This window comes from Brachyistius frenatus, unplaced genomic scaffold (genome assembly GCF_029030835.1).
Source record: "Brachyistius frenatus isolate BFR_SWC_R1_liver_20210118 unplaced genomic scaffold, ASM2903083v1 Contig_3, whole genome shotgun sequence".
Taxonomy (NCBI): domain Eukaryota; kingdom Metazoa; phylum Chordata; class Actinopteri; family Embiotocidae; genus Brachyistius; species Brachyistius frenatus.
Genome location: NW_027210602.1, coordinates 927,381 through 952,440, shown reverse-complemented (window position 1 = coordinate 952,440; position 25,060 = coordinate 927,381). Strand labels below are relative to the sequence as shown.

Sequence of the window (25,060 nt, the reverse complement as noted above, 5' to 3'; positions counted from 1 at the left end):
AATGCTGCTTCAGTGGAAAGAAACAACTCATTTTGACCTGAAAACAGTGCTGAATCTGATATATTTCTGTCAAAACTTACCGTGTTGTTAAATGTCTCTAAACTTTATGATTATTTCCAGGTTTACATGAACATATGACAAGATTATAAATGTGCTCTCAGTGTGTCTCTGTGATTATAGCAACAAAAAGGGAAAAAGGCTCTCCGAGTTAAGACGTGTGAGGGCTAAAATGTCGTGCTTGTTGAAAAAAGAGCTGCATCTTTTAAATTTAACCATTTAACAACAGACTTGCTAACGTGAGACGTACATGTTTGTCTGCTTTTAGCCGTTTGCCTCGTTTCGGTCGTCACGCTAAGCTAAGCTAACAGAATCCTTGTTTTTGCACCTATATTTTTTTAATGAATGAAACCTGGCCTACTTTTAACGTGTCAGTTTGTGGTCTTTAGAGCTAATAAATGTCGAAAAGATGAGTCCAAGATGACAGTTAATTGTATGTTTGCCCAAAAATATTATTTAGCAGATTTTTTTTGGCCTTTAAAAATCAATGAAATGATTGTTTTAACTGTCAAAACATTTGATTGTTTTTCTGTTGAGGATTTGTTCACTACCTAAAGCTCAGAAATAGCCGTCTGTTAGCAATAGTCTCATATTTTATCGATCTTAATGAGAATTAGCACATTACCCCCAAAAATGCCAAAAAGCTGAGCTGAAGCTGCAGGTCTCTAAGTGTGTTACTTCTTATCTGAAAGTGGAAATAATCTCAAATATGATCTGCAGATTTTGCCACACACATTTCATGAAACAGCGAAGACATGGCGGACAACATAACTGGTTTATTGTTGATAAGCATGAAGGTTACATAGTTCCAATCTGATTAGATGACATGCAACAGCTTTGTTAAATAGTTTCTTCTCTGTTAATGTGATTTTTACTTCTCCATGCACCCACTGCTGACTGAAAACATACCAGTTATATATCTCAAAGGTTTTGTAAAATACTCCAGTTTTGGAAAAATAGGTACGGCAAGTCCTATAAAATGCTCAGCAGTTGATTTGTTGTAAAGAGACAGCAGAGGTCAACAGTAGCTCGAGTATAAATAGTGTCCAGGAGGTGTGAAACACAGCTGCAGGTTGGTTGTTTGTTTGTGTGTGTGTGTGTGTGTGTGTGTGTGTGTGTGTGTGTGTGTGTGTGTGTGTGTGTGTGTGTGTGTGTGTGTGTGTGTGTGTGTGTGTGTGTGTGTGTGTGTGTTGTATTGTGGAGGATTTGTGCCTCTGCTGCGACTGGAACGATCATATTGCACTGGTAAAAACAAACAAAAAAAACTTCCTGTGTTGGTCCGCAGCCTTCATGACCGAATAAAATGCTACATTTTTCAAATATATTTCACCTGAAATTTTCCAGAGTAACATCATGAATCCTTCACGTAAATAAAGAACTTTCAACCATATAAGTCCTACATATACATCTTTACAGTATGTACACACTGACACATCCAGGATCCAGATGGGCGGACATTCAACTCAGCAGCCAAACGGCCGACGGGGAACAAAGTGTTGGTATCCCAAAAAAAAAAAAAAAAAACCTGCCCACCCACGATACAACGGAAATGCACAGCGAAAAAGTCCAGGCAGGAATAGCTTATAGTCCTCGCTCGATCCTCAGATCCAAATATTTTCCTGTTCAAGACCGTTTTCTTTCTCAGACATGGACGACAGTAAAAAAACATGAAGCCACCTGATCAGAATCCAGTCAGAACAGGGATTACTCAACTGTAGTTCCACTTCCTGCTCTAATAAAAAGGTTGGATAAATCTAAATCAGGGGTTTTCAAACCTCCCAGCTGTGTGACGTGAAAAGGAAAAGGGCATGAATGTGTTTGAAAGCAACAGGAAGTGCTTGTTTTTAATTGAACTTTTGATTTGTCCCACTTAACTCGGTCAAATATTACAGCACAGACGTGATTTACACTTTACAAGGACATTATTATTCTAAATGTCCTTCGTTAAATGAGCATCCAATATCTCCTGAAAAATCAGGGGGAAAAAAATGTTTTTATAAATGCAGAACTTGACTGCGAATTGTCACATTTTTAGGTTTTCCTTGGTATCACAGTAATCCAGTGTTGGCGGTCTGTAGATTCATTGGTACAGTGCAAACAGGAACTACCAATAGATAATTCGGTATATTTCTAATGGTGTCAAAATGTAAACAAGTATAGGTTTAAAAAAATTTTTTTTAAAGCTGAGCTCCAGTTTGTGCCACTCGTTGGAGTCACAGAGGTAACCGTTGTTAACATACATTAACTTCCTTTTTAAATACTTACTATAGTTATGAATGTATATTTAGATTCTTCCAACTCTTCTAAACATCTGGATAACAAAAAAAAGATGTTTAACTCATTTACGAAGTTGTGACTGTCACAGAATCAAAACAAACATAGCAACTAGGAAAACGGTTTTAAAATACGTCATTTACGTTTAGCAAACAATATTTTTTTGTCCAGATGTTTAAAGGAATTTCTGTAAATATGTCAGAACAGCTTTAAGTATTTTTAAATGACATTCTTGGTTTTCTTAACATTGCCAAATTATTAATTTAATGAAAAGCCATTGACTGTATACAAAAATGGACATTGTCTGAAAAGTGAAGCCAGTGTTGAAATACCTTGAAGTGCAATACCACTGATGACCACTCGGTGCCATTATGGTGTAATTTGCTAAATTCCCCTCCTTCTGATCTGAAAATAATTCAATCATTCATTAGATATTCGGCTTCAAAGAGAGCTCTTTTTGGGGGCGTGTCTGGTTTGATTGACATGCCTGTGATGCACAGTCAGGTTTCTGGCATAAGTGGGCGGGGCATAACGTCCTCGTGTCAGATCCACTAGCTCGTCCAAACATGGCCACTTTTGGCTCCAAAAAAAACAAGCTGGCGAGACACACCAATTGGTGACGTCACGACGAGTTGCCACTTGAGAACAAATAAACGTTTAGCGCTCTGATGTGAATGTACGCTAACAGGTGAGCGGCACAAACTGGGTCAAGCCGATGGTACACTTACTTCCAAAGCATTATGAGAACTGTATTTCCAATAATGTATCAAAAAGATGACTAATGCTAATAATAAAAGGACGATGGATGGTGTTTGGGGGGGGGATGCCACAGTGCCCAACTTTGAAAACCCCTGCTCTAAGTTCTTCTCTCGTCTTCTCCGTTTGGCACATATACTTAACATTATTTTCAGAACCTGACAAAATGTACAAACGTGTACAAACCCGCACGACAGAAATAAAAAGCGTCATGCACTACAGAGGTGTTAGAACGTAGCGGCATGAGATGGTGACTACAGCGTATCTCCAGCGTCAACTAGTGCAAAAAATAACAATGAGGTTACACAGTTGATCGACTACAGTATTATTCGAGGATGGTTTTGGCTTTTCGTGGAGGGTCAAAGACGTCGCTGATCACTCAGAGTGGAAACGGACACGCTCCCGTGTCGAGTGGAAGCTGAGTGTAAAACAACGGCAGAGTAACATGAAGCGGACGAGTTATGCGGCCACTCCACACATCCGTACTCACTCCGAAAGGTTTAACAGGATTAAAGGGAAAGTTCGCGATCTTTTCAGGCTTAAAACAAAGTCTCGTTTGAACACTGAAACGCTTTCCTCTGGTTTATACTTTCAATGTAAGTGATGGTGGACAAAACTCAGCTTTTGTCTGTGCAAAACAACATTCAAAATGTTTTTTTTGTTGTTAAGATTAAGCTTCACCAATTTGCGATAGAAAATTAAGCAAATATTTTCCAGGTTAAAATCTTTTTAGGATGAAATTTCCTCTGAGTTCCCGTCTCTCTCCACTGCTGCTCAACGAGGACAAAGAGAAAATTTAAAGATTTAATGATTTAAATGGTTCAAACAACAATAAAAAGATAAATAACTATAGAAAACTAAAACCATTTCATTCATATATAAGAATTAGGGGATGGATATTTTATTTCTTTTTTAGATTCATAAATGTTAAAGTTTCCCAGCATGCTCAATAGAGAGATCGCCCCAAAACTGGATGCAGGAAAGTTGTGCTTCGTTTCTGTCACATCAAATTTAGTGGAGTTGAATATGAGAACTTTCAGAACAAGTTTAATAGCATCTACGTCAACTGACTCTTTTTTATGAGGCTGTTTCTATTTTAAAATCCTCCAAAGACACCACGGTTGACCAGTTTGGACTTGCAGGTGTTCGACTGTTTCTGATTGCATTTGAGGCAGAATTTTAAATGAAACAGGCTCATAATTTACAGAAAACATCAGTAAATTATTTAATACCTTCAGCAGAGGAAACTCTACTGATGTGCAGCCTGAAACCTGACGGAAATTAGTCCAAAATGCTGTTTTAATGTAAGCAAAATTTGTCCATCATCACCTTTGGACCAGTTCCATTCATGACCAGGATGAACAGGAGGAATACTTTCAGTGTTCATACGAGCATCTAATTGTTGTTTTAAAACTGTAAAAAAAACAGCAGACTGATCCTTTAACGTGTGACGGTGGCCTCAGCTCTACAAAACCAGACTATTATTGTGCACATTGTGTTTCTGGACCGGAGATGTGAAGTGGCTTCTTCTTCTTCTTCTTCTACATCCCCTTTGTATGAAAATATTCAGTTCGGTAGACAGAAGCAGCAAAATAATGTTCGCTCTGTGAACTGAAAGAGAGACGGCATCCACATTCAGGATGAATCCTTCAACATTCAAGCTGAATAAATTTCTTCAGTCCATTTGGTTCAAATTCTGGATCAGGTCTCTGTGAGAGTTCAGTTCAGTCTGAAAAGAGACAGGCTCCCCAACGGGTCCATCCTCTATGGTATCCTACAAGCCAAAGAGCCGGGGAACACCACACCAGTGTCTCCCAGCAGCAGCAGCACATGTGGGGAACAGAGCGCCACCAGCAGGTGGATCGGAGGTATTGCAAGCAAGATGAATATACTATAAAGGGATTGTTGCTGTGGACTGTACAGAGTTTCAGTTGTTGCTTTAATGCTGCATGCCCTGTTTTTATGCTCTCCGTTCCCTCTGTGGAGTTAAGTGTCTCGTGGGATATTAAGGCCTTGGACGGCCCAGAGGCCTCACTGAAAGGGAAAATACTACAGAGTCTCACACAGGCTGGAACGAAGACGGCGAGCAGGGTGTGTTCAAAAAACACAAATCGTTGATAAACAAGATTGTTCTGTGACGGAGACCACAAGTATTTTCCCCCATGACACAAAATAATCAACGAATCCAGGTCTCACTTGCTTAAAGGGTCAGTTCATCCAAAGTCTTTTTTTTTTTTTTTTTATCGAGAAAAGAAGAGATCCTTTTAGTTTTATGTGTAAGATTTGTCTCCACCACGATAGAGTGGAGGTGAATGGGAACTGTTGGTTTGTGGAGATCAAATGCAGCAACATCAGGCCAGGAAAATTTCCCCACGGGGCCAGTTAAGTATCATCATATCGTAACGTGATGTAACGTAACGTAGCGTAACGTATTGACTCAAATCGTATCGTAACGTAACTTGACGTAACAAAAGTTATCGTATCCTAACGTGACGTAACGCAACGTAACATAACGTAACGTATCGAAGCATTCAAAACTTCGCCTGCGGCCATGCCAGGAACTCTGTGAGGCTCTACGTTAATACTGTGGTGCTTTCAGCTAATATGCATGCTAACATGAGAAAAGTGTTAGCATGCTGTCATTTAGCAAGTATAGTGGTTACTATGTTCGACATTGTTAGCATGCTAATTAGCACTAAACACAAAGTGGCCAACAGCTGAGGCCGCCGGGAATATCTGGGTCTGAGTACACTCCATGAAGAATAGTTTCCAGTCAGCCTAATGGGCATCGACCTCGGGTTTACAGCAACTTTTAACCAATGATTGGTGTCTGTATATAGTTAAAAAGAAATCCTATTTGCACGTCGTGCGCCTACAATAAAAAATATAAAATCACTCCGATCCACTTTGGCATTGAACATGTTGACAAACAGACCCGACCCGATTAGAGTAAAATAAACCAAGACCTCAAGTTCATCATCCACATCCACAGACCTCAAAAGGGACCATTTTCATGGAGAGAAAGTTGTTTTTCATCTTCAGATATTTTTGGGCGAATAAAATTAAAACAATCGGCCTAATGCGAACCAGAAAAGATTAGATAAAACATGTTTTTTTGTCAAATTTGGATGAACTGACCCTTCAAATTGAGATTTGCTCTCTCTTTCCTTGGTTTTCTCTTTTAGCATCATCAGAGGTCTTCATACTTCTTGCCAGTCGTCGCTGGGTGGTGTGTTGTGTTCGAAACTGTGGGACTTTAGAAACTGAGGTGAAGGTCGTTGCCTCGGACCTCGTTGGCCGACCGTCTGAAAATGAATCCGGCTCTGCAGTTTGTCCTGAGCTCATGAACATGAATGCTGTTTGAAGAAGGGGGGGAAGGGAAGGGGGGAGTCCCGTTACACGAGATGAGTTTAAGGCTTACCATATTTCATTTAATCCTTCCTTGTGTTGTTGTTGTTGTTGTTGTTTTAAATAGTTAGTGATGTATCCTATAAAAGAATGAATGTGAAAGAGTCATGCTACAGAACTGTTTTGTTCTCTGGGTCCCTCTCGGCCTGATGAGTCCACTCCTCCTGGACGGATTGCTCCTTTCTAACCTCTACGTGTGTTATTCACGCTAAATCCCTAAATTTTACTTTAATATATATCCTATAAACTCTCCTGTCTTCTATCTTTGTCCAGTCCAGAGATCATGGCGGCTCTGGCAGGGTCCTTTTAACACCATAGCTCCTGTTCTGGACCCTACTTGGGACCCAGTAACCCCCCGCTGCCCTCCTTGGTGCTCCCGCTGCGGCCCCAGCAGCCCGCTGCTATGCTCATGCTCCTCTGGGTTGCCGCGGTGACCCCTCGGTCCCGCCCCACCTCGCTCTGGCTCAGCGTGCGCTCGGTCCGGCCCGGCGGGATCGGAGAGGTTGAGCCCGACCCGCCGGGCTGCTTGGACGAGATGGTGCGAAAGATGTGGTTGCGTTTCCGGAGGAAGTCTCCGCCGGCGGCGCCCAGACCGAAGCTGCTCTTGCGCAGGACCATGCGGGTGCTGGCGGGCTTGGCGGGGCGGGACCTCTGGTTGTACTCCAGCTGGGACAGGTGGGAGGCGTAGCCATCCGCGATGAACTAGAACAGACAGGAGGTCGATAAAATAAGGTTTACTCAATGTTTAATAGACAGAAAATCTCCCGACAGAGGAGAAGCTGAGCTCAAACAAAGAAAACAATGGTAAAGTTAAAATTTTGTCAGGTAATATACTTTTTTTTAGATATTTTATTGAATTTACAACCCAAAAAGTTGCTGATTTCTTTAAATATCATTAACATTAATAGTTTATAGTTAATATTGTGAAAGATTAAAAGTGATTCACTTAAACTCACCGCCAACACCACGCCCTCTCAAACTGTACTGAAATGCCCTTTATGGACTCTTACGACCGTTTTTATAATATATGTTTATAGGATTATATTTTGCATTATTTTGTTATTTTTGCATTGTTTTGCTCTTTGTTGTTTTTCGGTGAAGCGTTTTGTTTTTATGCATAAACCTGCATGAAAATGACAAATTGCACTTCAATAAAAGACTACGATAAGTCAAATGTTTGGAGGAGTGTTTGCTCTCTGGATTTTATTCCGTACCTGACACTGGTGCTGCATCTTCTTCGTGGGCCGTCCCACTATGTAGATGTGGGACGACGGCAGGCCGATAGACGTGTACACAGAGATGTCTTTACTGGAGCCGTAGGCCGCACAGATCCTCATGTGGGCCTGATCAAAGAGAGACGGGTCAGCTTTCAAAGACTGGACGGATTTTATTATGCCGCTCACACCGGCATCCCCCACCCCACTTACCTCGTTGATGATGGACTTGAGGAAGTTGGCCTTGTGTCGCAGCGGGTCGTGAACCAGCCCGTCGCAGAAGGAGACGATGCCGTGAGGGAAGTTGTGCTGAGAGAGCCAGGCCACCACGCGCTGCTTCTGCATGTCGGGACGACCCGTCACGTACACGATCAAGTAGCCCAAGTCCTGCCAGTACCTGCAGCCAGTAAGGAAGGAAAGGCGCAAAGTGTTCAGAGACCGGACACGTCCGTATCAGTCGAGTAGCATCAGCTGGGTTCATTCATGCTGCACATCCACCGGTTCGTTTCTCAGCCGCTTGGCTATCAGCTGACCGAGGTTTCATCTGTTAAAAGGGACTTTTTCCTGTTAAAAACAAACTTTTCCTTTCTGCTGTCCGAGGTTTCGTCATGTTAAATGGGAGTATTTCCTTTCCAATGTAAGAGGCTTTCTTTTTGTTAAAATAATGGTTTTACTTCTAAAAGGTGTTGGAGGTTTTCTTCTTGTTCAAATTTTGTTTTTCCTTTCTACTGTATGAGGTTTTTCGTCTTGTTAAAAATAAGTTTTTCCTTTTTACCGTTGGAGGTTTTTCTTCCTGTTAAAAGGGCATTTTTCCTTCCCGCTGTCGCTCATGTGGGAGTTGTTAAATTGTTGGGTTCCTCTGTTAAGTGCCCTGAGATGTCTTATGTTTTGATTCGGCTAACGATCTCTCCTTATTCAAAATGTTAATTCGTTGGTACCAGTCAAAGGTTTGTGCACAAGTTCAACAGTTTTTTTATTATTTTTGTGCAACTCTTGAATGAGAAGGTGTCCACACTCTTGACTGTATCGCTATATAGATAACCTGTATATTTATGTATGTTGGTGTTTATTACTGCAGAGTCGACCTACAGAGTATCCTCACCTCACCACATCCACTGCTCCAGCTCGAACCTTCGGGTCGCTCCCCATTATCGACACACTGGCAGCAAAAGACCCATCAATACTGAATACAACAAACTCCGTTCCTCGTGGTACGATGGTCAGGTGGCTGTCTGCAACTGTGTGGTCGCCCCTGTTGGAGAAACAGCAGAGGGAAGTAGTCAAGTAATTATAAAAAGAGATTTCAAAGAATGTACTTTTTTTTTTTTGTAAAATAACAAACTCAGCCTACCTGACCACCATTTTGACAGGATACACCCCGATACTGAGCCTTTTACTCTCAGGGATTACAAATGAGATACGACCGCTGCTGTTAGTGAGCTCTGTGTTGAAGTACACCCACTCTCCAGACGGAGGCTGGGTCATGATGTGGATGTCAATCTGTAGAGGAAAGAAAAGACCTTTTAAACACGACAATGACTCAGCGGTGAGTCCAAAACTCTTCCTTTTTTGGTTCCTTATTATTCACCTTCTCTCCGGTGAGGGTCACCATGTCCAGAGGGCCGTACATGAAGCGTCCCGACACCATCTGCACGCCGTCCTCTGTGAACACGGCGTCGTTCACGCGGTGGTTCGCAGTCACATTCTGAAGAAGAAGAAAACAAAACAGGAAATCGGTTTCACTTCTTCTTCAAAACATCTTTAAACTGACTCCTCTTACTGTTCAGCTGTCACAACCCAGATTAAAAAAAGTGTTGGAAAGAAATATGCTAATCTGTGTTTATTTATCGAGTTTAAATCATCATTGTTTTGTTGACTTTTGTTGTTTTTGTCATTTTATGAAACCACTTAATTTGTGTTAAACACTGATGGTAAACCAGGTCAGAAAGGATCAGCAGATTCTCCAAAGAACCCTAATATATGTTAGTGGTTCATGATAAAGGAGTTCCTCAGGGAACCATGTTGGATCCTCCACAGTTTTAATCATCAGAATCTCAAACATCAAAAAACATCCACTCAAGTTATTTTCATGAATAAACTTAATATTTTAAATCTCCTTTCAGCTTGAAGCCTTCTGTATTACCTGTTTTCTTTCATTTTTTTAAAATAAGAAATTAGAGAAGTAGACATGCCCTTAAAAAAAAATTTTAAACATCTTACCCGAATTTTAACGTGAGTCCTCTTACGTAGCCACTTCTCCCGAGGTTTGGACGGCGTGAATTCAGACACTTCTTTCCCATCCAGCTCCAAAATACTGGAGTTCTCATGTCTCATGACCTACAACAGAAAAAGCCAATAAATAAACTAGAATATCTGAAAATTATCCCTGTTTCATGTTCAAGTTGTAAATGTTTACCGTAAGAGGATGCTAAAAAATATATTTAACAACTTAGTTGCAAAAAATCAAGACATTTCCAAACTGAAGATGAAAGGCATAAAAATCAAGAGTCTGTAGTGCGAACCTGTCTGAGCAGGAAAGAGACGGCGTCTGTGGACTCCCAGTAGGACGCGTGGAAGAGGTGAGGCAGAGCCACCGTTGGGAACGCTGTCAGGGCATCGGGACAGTAGAGAGCGTAGTCCAGCCTCTTACTGCCCCACCACCGGGAGGCGACTACAGCAACAGGGGACAAAGAGAGAGAGACGGTCAGCATCCGGTATGTTGATCTGTGTGTTTCTTCTGCTCAGTAGGAGGTGAAGACTTCAGGAGAGGTGTGCTGTGAAGAGGTTCAAAACAAAACAGCTGTTCAGTCTCTTCGAGGAGCTTGTCAGTGTTGTATTTTGTAGTTTTGTGGTCAGGAAAAGTGTTTCTCTGGAGTTCAGGAGAAGGGTTTTGGATGTTATTTGTAATTTCTGGAAACAAAGCTACTGCGGAAGACTATCGGAGAGAGGAAGAGTCCAGAGGAGGAAGGACAAACAGCACAAGGAATGAGGACGGATTCGAGCATCCTTCCCTCATCGCCTCTCTCACTACAGCTCCCAGGGTACCTTGTTCTATGTTCTTCAGCACCCTGGGCGACGGAGGCGGCGTGCTGATGTCTGTGATGTCAGACGTGACGTCGGTGAGGTCAGGCGTGAGGTCAGAGGTCACGTCAGAGCTGGTGTCCGAGCTCTGCTCTGAGTCCACGCCATTGAGCCTCGGGAACACCTGACGGATTTTCTTGGGCGAGCGAAGCGACGGGCTCCGCGCGGCTAACCTACTGTAGGGCAGAGCCAGCTGGGACAGCAGACCGGGCCGTTTAGCGTGGCTCACCGCACATTTGGGGGCTGAGGGGATGTTTGGAGGGACGAAACGAGAACGTCAACATATAAAACTATGAGCTTGGAGACCAGAAACGTGGGTCGGACGCAGGAGGCGGGAGGGGAGCTTACTGGTGGCGATGTTGGAGGCGGTGTAGGACTCGGCGAGGCCCGACACCTGGCTGGCGATGCTGGCCTCGCTGGCCCTGCGGCTGCAGCGGAGGTGAGGAATCCCCGGCGATGTGCAGGGCGGGTACTGGCCGTCCACAAAAACATGTGAGTGGAGAGAATCCGCTGTGGAAACAGAAAAGAAAATTGGTCCTTAAAATCAATAAATCGATTTTTTTTAATTTTTTTTTTTTTTTAAATTTTTTTTAGAGTGCAGCTTTGGGATAATGAAGCTATTTCTGGTTCAAACAGATTGAGTGTAGTCTTGTTTGTGAGAATTGATAGTATCCTTGAGATACACGATTTTGTCATGATACTGTATATTTCCATAAATTGAATAATAAAATTCTTGAAACTTACAAATTTATCAATAAAATAATTTAGGCGAATTTGGGATCATAATTCGGGATCCCTTTATTCCTCACTGCAAATATGATGATTATAATGCTCTGTTTTTGGTCTCCACCACTTCCTGAGAGAGAGATATGACTCTTCATATGACCTTTTTCTTTAAAAACAGCTGCCTGCTGGGGCTGAAAATGACTGACGAGAGCAGAATTTTGGTGAAATTCTATCTGAGTGCAGACATACAGTGAAATTACAAATCCTCGAGGAAGCAGGGAGTATTTGAGTCCGAGGAAAGACTTTTTAAAGAGAATACGTGTTTGTGAAAAATAAAATCATGCTCTCAAATTGAAAGAGTAATATACCTCCATACATTTCCCTTCAAAATAACTAAAGGACGGCGTCAGATAAACTATACAAAAAAAAGATTAAAAAAAAAAAAAAAAGGAACAGGACTGAAACTAACTGTCTGTGTGGAGCTGAGACGTCTGCCAGTTGAGGACGGGGACGGGGATGGAGGTCTCACTGATGGTGCTGTCCTGCCAGCGGTGGTACGCTGCGCCGCCGGACTCCATCAGAAGCTGAGGGTTACTCTGAACCGTCTCAACTGAGAAGACAGAAACGTGCAAAAGATGCAAAAAGCTTACAAACATGTAGAAGGAGTTATAAAGCAGGGAAACGTCTTGAGCGTGGACTCACCCAAGAGAGCAGAGTGTCCGTCACCCAGGGGAAAGCGCTGATAGCGGGGGACGCTGAAGGGAGGCAGCAGGTGGAACCTCTTGTCCAGGAGAGGCTCGAGGCGCGAGGCCGAGGGGTCGGCCGGATGAAACAGGTTGTAGACCTGCTGACAGGCCGGACGCAGCGCCGACACTGGAACAGAAAACACAAGGAGAGTTTAACCCTTTAAACCCTACAGGGAGAAGACTTACCAAAACTATTATTAAAATATGGACATATATACTGATATTTACACATCTGAACAAATCTCACAAGTGTTCCCTTTATTATAATTTTTTTTTTTTTAACATATATAATTTTTTATTGTGGTTGCAGAGATATACTCTTTTTATTATGAGTTAAAAAGAGGAGAGACAACTGTTCCGTAAAACTAATAACAGAACCAACTGCAGAGTTCACAGATGTAAGACAAAAAATAGGAGGTGGAAATGTCGAGAAAAAAGACTAAACAAAATTCATTTTAAGGTTAAAGTCAAACTTTTGAGAATAAATCAAACTTCTTGTTTTGTGCATATGATTCTAGGAGATGCCTTGTTTACTTGTTTAATCCTGAAGGTGTGAGTGGATGCTTCATTTTGCTTCTCAACATTTTGACTTGAAATTTCAGCTTTATCCTCAAAGTTTTTACTTTATTCTTAAAATTTCAACTTTATTTTCAACATTTTGTCTTTTTTCTTGATAGTTACATTTTATTGTCAAACTATAAAAACAATCGTCCTCTTCTTCCTGGTCTTGTCATACAAATCATGACACTCGCAGATGACGTGAATAACGTTGATTATCTCATAAAATGCACACGTCTTTATTTGATCCTTTTGGTAACTAACAATGACCAAATCTAAAACTGCATAATAGAAATATTGACATAAACTTATAGAAAGAATATTACAGGGAGCGATTTTTGTTCTGTTATTTTTGCCAAATTGTGTGATTATACACAGACAAAGATAAACTTACAGTGGGAAAAAGGCTAAACAAAAAAATGAAAAGACACTCAAACTTTAAATAATCTGTGAACAACTGTAATTATATATTGTTGGTAATCAGTCCAGATGTTCCCGACAGCTGCAGGTCAGTGACCTCTTTTCTTAAAACCCCAAAGGACACACAGAGCAGTAAGATTCATGCCTGCATGAGCTCAGTCTATCACGTATCAGAAACACGACCTTTGATCCCTAACACCAGCTCCCAGACATGCATCTCACACAGGAAATAACACCACACGCTACAAATAACCACTTCCTGCTTCAACTCATGAGGAACATCAGAATAAAACAAAAAGGAAAAATAAATGGCGGGTGCATGAAAAAGGGAGAAAAGCCTTCCTCACCATCTAACGAGGGCATCACAGTCTTCCTCAGCGCGAGCACCAACCCCAGAGGAGAGCCGAACAGGAAGAAGTCGGTCACATCGAAGTCGAACTTTCCCAGAGAGCCTCCCTCCAACATGGTGCTGTTGCTGGAGCGCCGTGACCCGGGCTCGCCGAGGAGGACGCTGGAGTGAAGACTGCTCACGAAATGAAAAAGAAAATCACACACGAGCTGCAATCTGTCGGGAGTTTATGGCGTTTCGCGCCGACTTCTGTGTCTCACCTGGACAGGAAGGCCTGGTGGTGTTTGATGGTGTCCAGCTCGTACGTGGACGAGTCGCTGCGCTTGCGTGGAAGCGGTTTCTTGGGGTCGTCGGGACCCGAGCAGCGAGGGATGTCGATGTTGCTACGGCTGAGGTGGCGGCTTCCTTCGAGGGACGGCGAGGAAGTAGAGACGCTGTTTATGACGATACCCGGAGACAGAAGGTCCGTGTCCTGAGAGACGGAGACGGAGAGAGGAAAATGTACTTTGTGTTTACTGCTAATTTGTTAAAAAAAAATTATGTGAAAATGCTAAACTACACAGCTAAACATCAGCATGTTGACTTCCAGTAGCTCAAAAACCTGCTAGCATGGCTGCAGACACTTTGAGTTGTTGTACAAAATGCAATAAAAAGGTTCAGGGACTGCTCCTGTTACGCAAGAACGGAGCGCTGCGCAGCGATGCACCCGCAGCAGCAGGAAGCAACAACCTTCATGAGGAAGTATTCCAGGTGTCGTCTCTTGATCAACATCAGCACCCGAGTTCCACACGTTAACGTGACCGCTGGTACGTGAACGTTTCTGATTTCACCGTGGACCTGAAAACTGGAGCAGAGAAACAGCTGATCTTGGGTAAAATTTTTGGGGACCAGAAAATCTTCAACACGCCTGCTCACAGCCGAGTGTTCCTGAGCCCATGCAATGATTTCCACGACAGAATGTGGGCTGTTTTTCTATGTGTTAAACTCTGGAAACGGTCAACAGAGACCCTTGAAATGCTTCAGAAAGTCTACAGCGATGAAGGGACGAGCTGGGCGAGTTCTGAGTGACATTCACGTTTCAAGAGGAGGCGGAGCTTCACCGTCCAAGACTGAAGAAGGCGCGTCAGGTCAGGAGACACCAGGTGGGTTTTCTTTGATGTTGGCGGGGTTGTGTCCCCGTGAATTCGTCCCCCCAGAGTCAGACTGTCAACACCGAGTTCTACCGGCGCCTTCTGAAGCATCTGAGGGAAAAACATTCACTGCAAAACACCTGAACTGTGGCACCATGGCAACAGGCTTCTCCACCATGAAAACACGTCTGCTCACAGGGATTTGGCTCCCTGTGACTTCTTTCTGTCTCCAAAAATTTTGACCCAAAATCGATCTGCTCCAGTTTCAGGTCTGTGGTGAAATCACAAATGTTCACGTACCAGTGGAACTCAGGTGATGATGTCGATCAAGAGATGACACCTGGAATACTTCATGAAGGTTGTTGCTTCCTGCTGCTCCGTGTGCATCACTGTGCTGCGCTCCATCGACGCACAACAGGAACAGTCTCTGAACCGTTTTATTGCCCCTCGTTTATACCCAATATACATTTTCTTCTGATTTAGTTATTAATGCTAGAGAACTACTACAGTATGGCTTGTCGTTGTCGTTGGTACCTGGACGCTGATCGCGCTGCCCCGTCTGCTGCTGTTTTGGCTTTCACAGACCATCACCGAGCTGCTGCACAGAGCATCGAAGCCCAGGATGCCTCCGACACAGTCCCCGATAACACACACCTGCATGAGGAAGCAAAAGCACAACACATGAATTTACTCACACATAAATCGGCCAAATCTCTTCCTGCAACACCGAGTCACAGAATCAGATCTCTACTCTTGACCACACCGACCTGGCCGTTAAAAGACGCTCCGTCCAAAGACTTGATGAAGTCGCTGTACACCTGATTGGCCCGTAAGATGACGGTTGCCACGGCGTCCTGGTACTGCGGCGCCGAGGTGGCCAACAGAGGCAGAGCGGCCAGCGGGACGTGGTCCTGGCTGCTGGACAGACAGCCCTCGTAGCTGTAGGGGCTGAGGCTGCAGAGCAGAGAGGAGCACCTTGTTTAACGTCCGCGCCAGCGGGTCGTGCACGTATTGCAGCAGGTTATTAAAAAAAAAAAAACGCTGTTTGCTCACTTGGAGACGAGCGAGAACGCGTCGACACACACAGCGGGACAGGGCACCACCCGGATGGCGAGGCGGCCCAGCGCTGCAGGATAATGGACCCTCATCACCGTCTCAAAAGCTCCGTTCAGCGTGTTTACGTCTCCCTGCTTGCTGTTCTGTTCACCTGGAATACGAGAACAGGGTCAGACATTTTTGGAGGATCACAAACCATATAAAAAAACATTCTTTAAATTCAGCTCCAAAGAATGCCAGGAAAATAAATGATCTGCAAACATGTGACTTGTTTCTTTTTCATTTTATTTGTACATTTGAACTAATGAGCTAGTTTAATAATCAATCTTTAAATATATAAACTTAAGTGTTTCATTTAAAAGCCCCTAAGCACAACAAATCTTAAAATTTCAACCCGAGTCAAAGGCTGCAGAGTCAGCGGTTAATGCTGCTCTGCCAGGCTAGTTAGCGTTTATCAGCTGCTACTTTTTTCCTACCTTTTAATTTGAAATGTAGCTACTGTCTTATTTATGGGGTACAACAATGACAAATTCAGTTTTAAGATGCAGGAAGGTCATAGTCTATTTTTTTTAAATCTCAGGAAACAAGAGGCTAAATTAGCTTTAGCTCAGGCTAATGGCGAGCCTCAACAAGCCACCAGTTATTTTACTTCTGTTATTTAGTTTTGGTAAATATATATGTATATCTACATTGCTTCTTCCCCTTTATTTGTACATTTGAACTAATGAACGAGCTTAATATTTAATCTTTAAATGTATAGCTACATGCCTTAGCTTTAGGCTCAAACTAACCACCAGAGTTTGTTTGTTATTTCTGTTTTGTAGTATTTGTGAACATTTATAAGTGTTATTCCCCCCCCCCCCATAAAAAATATATGTATAGCTATTTTATGGCAAGATAAGATAATGTCAATTATGATAAAATATAAATTTAGTGGTATTTTGCATCACTGTATTGTATTTTGTACAACTGCCCTTTGTATCTCAGTTTTGAAAGGTGCAATATATTTGATAAAGTTTATCATTATTGTAATATTAGTTTGTTATCTATCTTTATTCGTCGGGCATATCTTGTGACGCTTCGAGAGGGTTTATTACTGAAATAATTTCCTGTTTAAAATGCTTAAAGGAAAAATACCAAATTTAAGCCTCTAACAAGTTTGGATTTGCTTCCTCTCTTTTGTGTTGTGAAATAAATAAGAAACAAATTGACAATTTTACTTTGAGCTCTAAAAACCTTAGATTTTTCCTACTTTTTTACTAAAAGTTACAGGATAAAAACTGTATTCATCTCAAAAAAATAAAATTAAAAGAAGGTTAATTAATCAACAATCAAATAAATGCATGGCATAGAGAATATAATAAGTGTGACTTTCATAATATTGCTACGGGGTCAGGTTGCTGCTATACCAGAGCCGGTGTCCAGGATGTTCCCTCCATGCAGGACTAGAATGAGGACATGGATTTTGGACGGCTGGAGACACTGCTGAGACGAACAGTCCTGCAGGCAAGAGAAAGCTCATAAAATAATATGTAATAAAATGTCAAATATTCTTCTATAAAATGACGAGAAAGTACATTGTTTCCTCATGAAATGCGGCATAAATTGGAAATAGAAGCAGTTAGAGTTCAGCTCTTCTGTTCGACAAACTGTGCACTACAACGCTTCATGCTCGGCTGGCTACGCTTACATTTACTTTTCAAGAAAACCTGACAGACTCAAGCGGTCTTTTTTTTTTTCGGACACAACACCAAACGTGAAGAGCAAGAACCTCTAATCTTCTGGCTCTGGTGAAATAAAACCCAGCTGAGGAGTTTTACTTTCACCACAGTAGCATCAGCAGATACCAGATCCTAATTTCACTTCACTGTCAGTGTGACTGAGAGGTAATTTCAGAGGAGTGTTATCTACAGGCCATTTAATTAAGAACTGTTGGTGTATGAGAGACAGGAAAGAAATGAGAAAATATGAAAAGAAACGGTACCTCCATCTGCGTCTCCTCATTGCTCATGACAGCGTACTCGCCGCCCGACTCCTGATACAGAGTTTCTGTGAAAACATAATTAATTCACTCACTAAGCTGATATTCAATGACTAAAAAAAGATGACTTAAACTGTATAACTATGATCACATGCTTCATTTATTGCTGCACAAAGGTGATGTAGATCCCGGTTCTCTTTTACGCCTTTCTTCAGTCTCTGTTTCAAGCACAATTTTACACATTCCTTTTTTTTAAACCTCAATAACGTCTCATGTAAACATCACAGGAACAGGGATAATGGCTTAAAATGAAGACAACACTTGTATAATAAAATACATAAGCATAAATTACTTCCATTTATTTATTTCCATGAAAATACAAGACATTGAAAACCCAATTTTCTTTAAAAAAAAAAAAAAAAAATATATATATATATATGTATATATACATATATATATTTGCACTGTTTTTGGGTTGTGTTTTACAGCAAACCTGCTAAAATATAAACTATAAAACTCTTTAAATTTGACATTTCCAGGTTCCCACACATTTTGTCCAACAGTGTGACAAATTTCAGGTTGAAATTTAAAAGTATACAAAATATACTCGGTTTTAATAGAAGTAAAAGAATTTGGAAAATACTTTTATTAAGTCAAAAACAAAAGTAGCACCTATAAACTTCTAAATTCATGTTTTTATAACTGATAAGCTGCTAATAATTAAAAATATGTGTATGATATAATTTGTTAGTTCTGGTTAAGGATCAACTTGTTTTACATGTAAGAAGCAGGTTAAACCTAAATGCAGCCAAAAATCTAATAAATCATAACGCATCACTCACAGGCGCCATTTTTAGAACTTTTATTTTTGATCCTTTAAGTGCAGTTTGAGTTAAGACTTGTTTAAATTTCTGAGTTTGAATGAAAGCTTTTTACTTTTAATGGGCGCTTTGAAATTAATTTTTTTGTAGCTTTTAAGTTGCCAATAACTTTGAAACTTTTACTTGTACAATGCAGACTTTAGTCTTGGCTTTTTATGCAACTTTTTTCCCATAAAAAAAACAACCTTTAAAGCCCTGGTGTCCACACACCAGGGGGCGCTGCAGAAGAGGGACACTGCTTTTTGTATAAATATAAATTAACATTTGGAGAGAAGCCTACCTTGTGCTTCGTCCACCTCTATTGTTTCTATGTTGTCCATGAGATCGTTTGAGTTCCACTTAGTGATCTTTTTGGAAAACATGTCCTCGTTATCAGAAAAGTCCTCTGAAAGACACACAGAATATAAAGTGATGAATCTCATCTTTAGTGTGATTTTACATGCAAAAATAAACACATTTCAATTTAAATTAAATAGTTTGGCTCCTTTTAAAACCTTGAATCTATTGGCTTCTGAGCTTTTAACAGTGCGTTGTAAGAAGATGAAGATGATGATGATGATGATGATGTTACCGTGAGCGTCGAAGAACTCATCGTCCGTGCTGTCCTCTGAGTCGCGGGCGATGCTCTGCATCCTCCACTCTGAGATGCTCTGGTGAGACGGGCTCCCTGCACACACACGGAAAAACATATTTTAATGAAGAAATGAAAATGAACTTACGGTATCTGACCTTCATGTAAAGATTATGGTGTGAACAATATGTGAAATACTGGAAAAGTGCGTGTCACCAGAGGATGGCGTGTCAGTGTCACATTTTGACTCGCCGAGGCGTAAAAATTATCGGCACAAACAACTGGTGTCGAAGGGGGAGGTCATGTGAAGTATAAAGAGTGATGATGTCAAGCAAACACCACAGACTGTATGTAAAAGTGGACATAGCTTCTGGGTCTGATAAGTGAGGCCAACACGGAAGAGTCATAAACTGCAATACCACCGAGTGCCACAAGAGTTTGGCTCCACAGGTCGTTATGGTTAAAGTCGCTCCTTCTTATTAGTTTTCTTTCCTCAAAAAGCGGTATTCTTGGGGGCGCGTCTGTTTGATTGACAGGCCTGCTGTGCAGTCAGGTTTCCACTATCGGTGGTGTTTTGTAGCTCGATAGGGATTGAGTCAGATTTGTTGCCCGCTCCTCCTTATCTTGTCTAAATATGGTCACTTCTGGCTCCAAAATAAAAAGATGGCGACGGGCAAAATGCCGAACCCGACGCTTCATAATGGCCGTTCACAAACGTCACGGTTGATTTCCGCTTGGTAGAGACGCAGGTCGGGTGGATCAAACCCATGACCTTCACCCTGGAGACCAAGGTCCTTAAGAAACCTAAGCAAGTTCTTAACATACCGTAATGTATTAAACCTAAAAAAAATCGCACATTAAGTAACTTAAGTGACATACGCAATGTCACATATGTAGAATTACTTGTTTTAACCCAAACCATAATTTGTTCCTAAACTTAACCAATGTGGTTTTGGTGCTTAAACATAACGTATCTTACTTTTCATGCCGTCCATACGTGACACGCTGTCCTCTAGTGGACAGACAGGTGTATTACTTGTTCTGGCCTTCTTCCAGGTTGAAAAATACTGGCAAAAATTACAAGATACGCATGCAAACAGCACAGGAGAAAAACCTCTTCTATTCCGTAAAAAAAAAAAAAAAGTATTTAAAAAGTCAGTAAACGAGGTAGAAACCGTCCTCACCTCCTCTCTTCGATGACCTGTTGGATGACTTGGACGACGTGGACCACTGCTTGGTGAGCTCCCCTCGCGTCTCCAGTGAATCTCCGAGCTTCCCTCCGCCTCCCTCCGTCTCCGTGGTCGAGCCCTCCGTCTCCTGCTCCTGCTCCTGGCTCACAGAGTTGGTCTCCGCTCCCCCCTCCTCGTTCAGGCTGTACTGGGCCATCTTCTTCGCCAACGCCAGCTGAGTCTCCAGCTCCAGCTGCCGGATGTCCTCGATGGTGAGGCCGTACCACTCGTCCTGCCAGCACCACGCCTGCCGGTGGGCTCGAACCATCACTTTACGGAGGCCTGCGGGGACGGAAACGAGGATGTACTGAGTTTTGTGGGAATGAGTCACGACTCTGTGACATAAATCAGAAAAAGTGGATTGAATTTAAAAAAAATATATACGGTTGTGGTCATTGTCAGATTAGATGTTTTCTTTTTTCACCTGCTTGCACAATGAACGATCAAAGTCATGAATGCCTCTGAATTTACTGGATTATTTTCGACATTTTCAGGGTCATCGACTATTTTCAAGTTTTTAAATTTACTAGTCTCAGCTCCAACATTTCAGGATTATTTCAAACTTTTTCAGGGTGTTCAGTGACTTTTCAGGATTATTCTTGATTTTTCAGGTTACCTGTAAAGTCTCTCTCACAAATAAAGACAAACAGACCTTCCCCCTCCCACACACACACACCGCCTCCCACACTTACCCACGTCGTGGATGAAGCGTTCGATCTTGGACTGCATGCCCCAGTATCTGAACTCCACCTTGCAGAGCTTGTAAGCACACATGACGGCGCTCTGGCCGGTACTCTGGTTGATCTCCTCGATCCAGTCCTCGGACAGCGGACCCCGTTTGGTCTTGACCGACTGGTACAGCTTGGGGTCTTCTTCCACCAGGTACTCATGGGGGGGGATGTAGTCCTTGACGATGTCTATGGGGTCTACGAAAGGAACACAAATAGGATGCCTGTCTTTTATGTAATCCGCCCCTGGTGGTATTGCGTGGAGCAGACTGCACATTTTTCCTGCACCCCGGTGAATTTTAGTATGCAGAGGCTGAACACCAGCTCTCACACTGCTCCGCCTGGATCCCCTTCGTCTGCATTTTCACTCCCAACACCACAGTTTAAATTCAGACTGTGAGCCTCCTCGTGACGAGATGCCGGGAGATCCCACAGCCCACGACGGTGTTAAACTCACCTACAGTCCTCTGTCTCTTCTCAGCAGACGACATATTGAAGACGTCCACCTGATTTCCTGTATCTGGTTTATAATACGTCTCAATGTCGATGGAGAATTTCTCTACGAAGGGACACGTATACCTGAGGAAGAAAAAAAACAAACTGAAATGTAATTAAAAAAAGATATGATATTATGGCAAAGAAATTAGAATAATCAAAAGAATAAACCATCCAACCAATCTTTAGTGTATTAGTGAATAAAGAAAACGCCTTTGCTTTTGGCTCCAGTCTCCTAAATATGATAATTAGCTCCTTTTATTTTCTTGAAGTGACATATAACTGAATATTTTTGTGGGTTGAATCATGAGTGGGACAAAACAAAGGCAAAAACCTGAGTCAGTCCTGGAAGACCCCCACGTTAAAACTTTACAGCAGAAATAAACACGTTTACAGCACAGTTGGCCCGTTAATTTGTGATTGTTGCGTTTAGAAAATGTTTGATTTTGGAACAACTTTTCAAAAAAATTGCGTTCTAATTTGCAGTTTGAAGTGATTAGTTTGCAGTAAAATTGCGGTAATTCACAAGAATTGCCAGTCGATTATTTATATATATTTCAGCAACATGCTCCATCTCTATCGGGAGTACGGCCGAGTCAGGGAACTGCCAAGACGGAGACACGTGGAACTGAGTTTTAAAACCATTTATCAGCAAACACGGGAGATAACACGAAGGCTCGGAGCGTGTTTTATATACAGTGTTTGAGGAAAATTAAACTTTCTCAGAACTGAGAAAACTACTGGTTCAACTGACTACATTTACTATCCATACTGAATGGACATCCACAGAAAAGTGGCCACTTTTCCCTTATAAGAGCTTTAAAACATTATGGGAAGTGCAGCAAGTCTAATCTCTGAGAATCGACGAAGCCAAATAAAAGCACATAAAATGTTGTCTGTCTGAGAAAGTAGTTGGATCGAATGTTTTAAAGAAATGAAGTCATCGAGAAGATTTTATAATTTGGCAGCCAGTGAATACAGTCTGTGATCATTCAGCTGAAATCGGTCCAAATAAAAAGAAAAAAAAAGAAAAAACAGTCTACATCAGCAGAATGAAGGAAATGTTATTTTACTCTTCAAATTTATGAATCTAATAAAAACCATTAACAGCATTTTATTACTGTAAGGCTGCTGTTTCTACTTTACATAACACCAGCTGTCTGAAACCACGTGATGGGATGTAATGTGTTGACACGGAGAACCAGGAAATATCTTTCATCCTGTTTAATAACTGTACAGCGCTCGTCCCGTCCCCTCACCGGGTCCGTGTGTACGGGTACGCGTTCCAGGACTCCTCCTCCACCCGAAGGGCGGCCTGCGGCAGGATGGCACAGAACCAGGACGGGATGTGCTTGCCGATGTGGTACACCTTGTGAGTGTACTGACCCGAGCCGCCGGGCCCGTCCTTGTAAGGCTTGTTCTCCAGGATCTCTACGCCGCTGCCCTCGCCGCAGCTTTCCTCTCGGCTCTTTTTCTGCAAGGCGGCAAGAAGGGGGAGAGGAAAGAGGGGAGGGAAAGCGGGGGGGTGGGGGTGGGGAGAGAGATGTCATCAAAAAGTAAGAATAGAAACTTGAGGTTGCGTAATGTTGTGTCCTGCCCTTTGTCAGCAGCGGAAGAAGTGCTGGTTTTAATTATTTAAGGGAACAGTGCGCGACTTTTATATTTAAATGAAAGTTTGTTACATTAAAGCCAAACGAGTTCACACAACGCTCGTTAAGCTCTTCATCACCACCAGTTAAATCTCTCTGCAAACTGAGCATGCTCAATAGGAAGAGCACCAGACACTTCTGCCGGCTAACCTCCAAATTAGCCTGATAATTAACTTGAATAAATCTGAATACAAATATTGTTATCAAATTGATCAAATTCTGATGATGTCATTGTCATGTCATTTTGTGGTTATGGATGCGCCTTTAATTTAATTTATACACCATGTATCCAAAGTTTAAAATTAATTTTATAATAACCAAAAAACTAACTTTTTGTTTATAAATTGTTCATAAATCTGATAATGATGTACTTCCATTTTTACTACAAAAAGCACAAGCGTTTCTGCCCTATCTTTGATTTATGGTCTAATTCAGTGTGTTTTATCGGTTTTTTGTTCTTGTTTATTTCCACTTTCTCATGTAACACTATTCCCAGTCGCCTTTTGTGACTCCACTGAGTCATTTCTATTTTGGTGGTTTCTCTTTTGTGAGTGTGTATTTTGGGTTTTTATTCTCTGGTTTATGTTGTTTAGTTTTATTGTTTCAATTTCAGAAAATTCTTTTGCATTTATTTTGTTTTGAAACAAATATATAGTCCTTGAACAGATTGTGTTTCTTTATTTTTTTTGCCTTAATGTAAATAGTTTTCTGTATGTATGCTTTTATTTTTGATAATGTTGCCAATTTTTTATAATAAAAGACACAACAAAAAAAAATCTGTGTTTTAAGATAAGCTGTACTATAAAACCAGCTTCGCACCAGCAGGTCTGTCAAGCTAATATTTTGTTTGTTAGCGAGCCTACAAAATTATTAAAATTCACGTTATGTGGTTTCCACAACAAATTTCCAGCTCATATGTAAAAGTAAGAAAGTTTAGATGAACATATGGTGCTAAACTTCTAATTGTATATATTAGTAGCTTGTATAATTTCAATATCTTGTTTTTTGGATGATGAACAACTTGTTTCACACGTTAATAAATCACCGCTGGCGGCTTTGACGCAGAGGAGGGAGAGAAAGTGGTTAAAACCTGCTGACGTGTCCACCCAGCTTCACCCGGACTCAGCCTGCTCTCCTGACACTCATCCTCCCGTCCTGCTTTCTTTTCCTTTTCCAATTAAAGCCCTGCTCGCCTTACACAGCACTCCTGTATCTCACCCGGGTCTGTGTCCGACCTTCACAGCGCTCGATGGATGATGAAGCAGAGACAAAGTGATGAGGCGGAAAGAAAAGAAAGCTTTGACACGAAAAAAAAACCCAACAACCTGGTCTTTGAATTCTTTCAGTCAGTCCCCATCTTATTTATCTACATCTCTAAATCTGATTTTCTTTAGATCCTCTGAATTAATTTATTCACAAATTTTCTAGTTTTTTTGGAAAAAAAAAATCATTTTATTGCTTTAGCAGGATGTTTGGGTTGTTTTGCTGGATGAACTTGAGCAGATAAGATGTTTCTTTAAATTCATTTTGTCAGTATCACTTGTAAAACAAAATTTAATGAAAAGTCCGTCCATCCATTATCTTTACCCGCTTTATCCTGAATAGGGTCACTGGATAGGCTGGAACCTATCCCAGCTCACTTTTGGGCGAAGGCAGGATACACCCGCACAGGTCGCCAGTATATGACAGGGCCGACACTGAGATAGACGGAAAGCCCATTCACGCTCTCATTCAACCCTAGGGGGCAATTT

The 25,060-nt window shown here is 41.7% G+C and overlaps 1 protein-coding gene across 4 annotated transcripts in view; it reads right to left on the bottom strand.

Moving 5' to 3' along the window:
* Positions 1-818: 818 nt before the first annotated feature.
* Positions 819-25,060, bottom strand: part of LOC138622649 (membrane-associated phosphatidylinositol transfer protein 2-like) — a 50,744-nt gene continuing 26,502 nt past the window's right edge. For 3 of the 4 annotated variants that reach the window (XM_069701589.1, XM_069701596.1, XM_069701581.1), the window contains 25 exons: positions 22,920-23,134; positions 21,623-21,744; positions 21,130-21,363; positions 20,393-20,719; positions 19,209-19,304; positions 18,918-19,022; positions 17,760-17,824; positions 17,185-17,275; positions 15,773-15,926; positions 15,487-15,673; positions 15,254-15,373; positions 13,850-14,061; positions 13,588-13,763; positions 12,219-12,389; positions 11,986-12,126; positions 11,139-11,300; positions 10,755-11,033; positions 10,232-10,380; positions 9,930-10,046; positions 9,298-9,414; positions 9,061-9,209; positions 8,812-8,961; positions 7,923-8,106; positions 7,710-7,838; positions 819-7,197 (listed from right to left, as the gene is read on the bottom strand). In XM_069701589.1, the coding sequence (XP_069557690.1) occupies positions 6,829-7,197; positions 7,710-7,838; positions 7,923-8,106; positions 8,812-8,961; positions 9,061-9,209; positions 9,298-9,414; positions 9,930-10,046; positions 10,232-10,380; positions 10,755-11,033; positions 11,139-11,300; positions 11,986-12,126; positions 12,219-12,389; positions 13,588-13,763; positions 13,850-14,061; positions 15,254-15,373; positions 15,487-15,673; positions 15,773-15,926; positions 17,185-17,275; positions 17,760-17,824; positions 18,918-19,022; positions 19,209-19,304; positions 20,393-20,719; positions 21,130-21,363; positions 21,623-21,744; positions 22,920-23,134 (4,221 nt within the window). In that variant the 3' untranslated portion in view covers positions 819-6,828. The remainder of the gene's footprint in view (positions 7,198-7,709; positions 7,839-7,922; positions 8,107-8,811; positions 8,962-9,060; positions 9,210-9,297; positions 9,415-9,929; positions 10,047-10,231; positions 10,381-10,754; positions 11,034-11,138; positions 11,301-11,985; positions 12,127-12,218; positions 12,390-13,587; positions 13,764-13,849; positions 14,062-15,253; positions 15,374-15,486; positions 15,674-15,772; positions 15,927-17,184; positions 17,276-17,759; positions 17,825-18,917; positions 19,023-19,208; positions 19,305-20,392; positions 20,720-21,129; positions 21,364-21,622; positions 21,745-22,919; positions 23,135-25,060) is intronic. The other variant, XM_069701604.1, reaches the window with a different exon arrangement.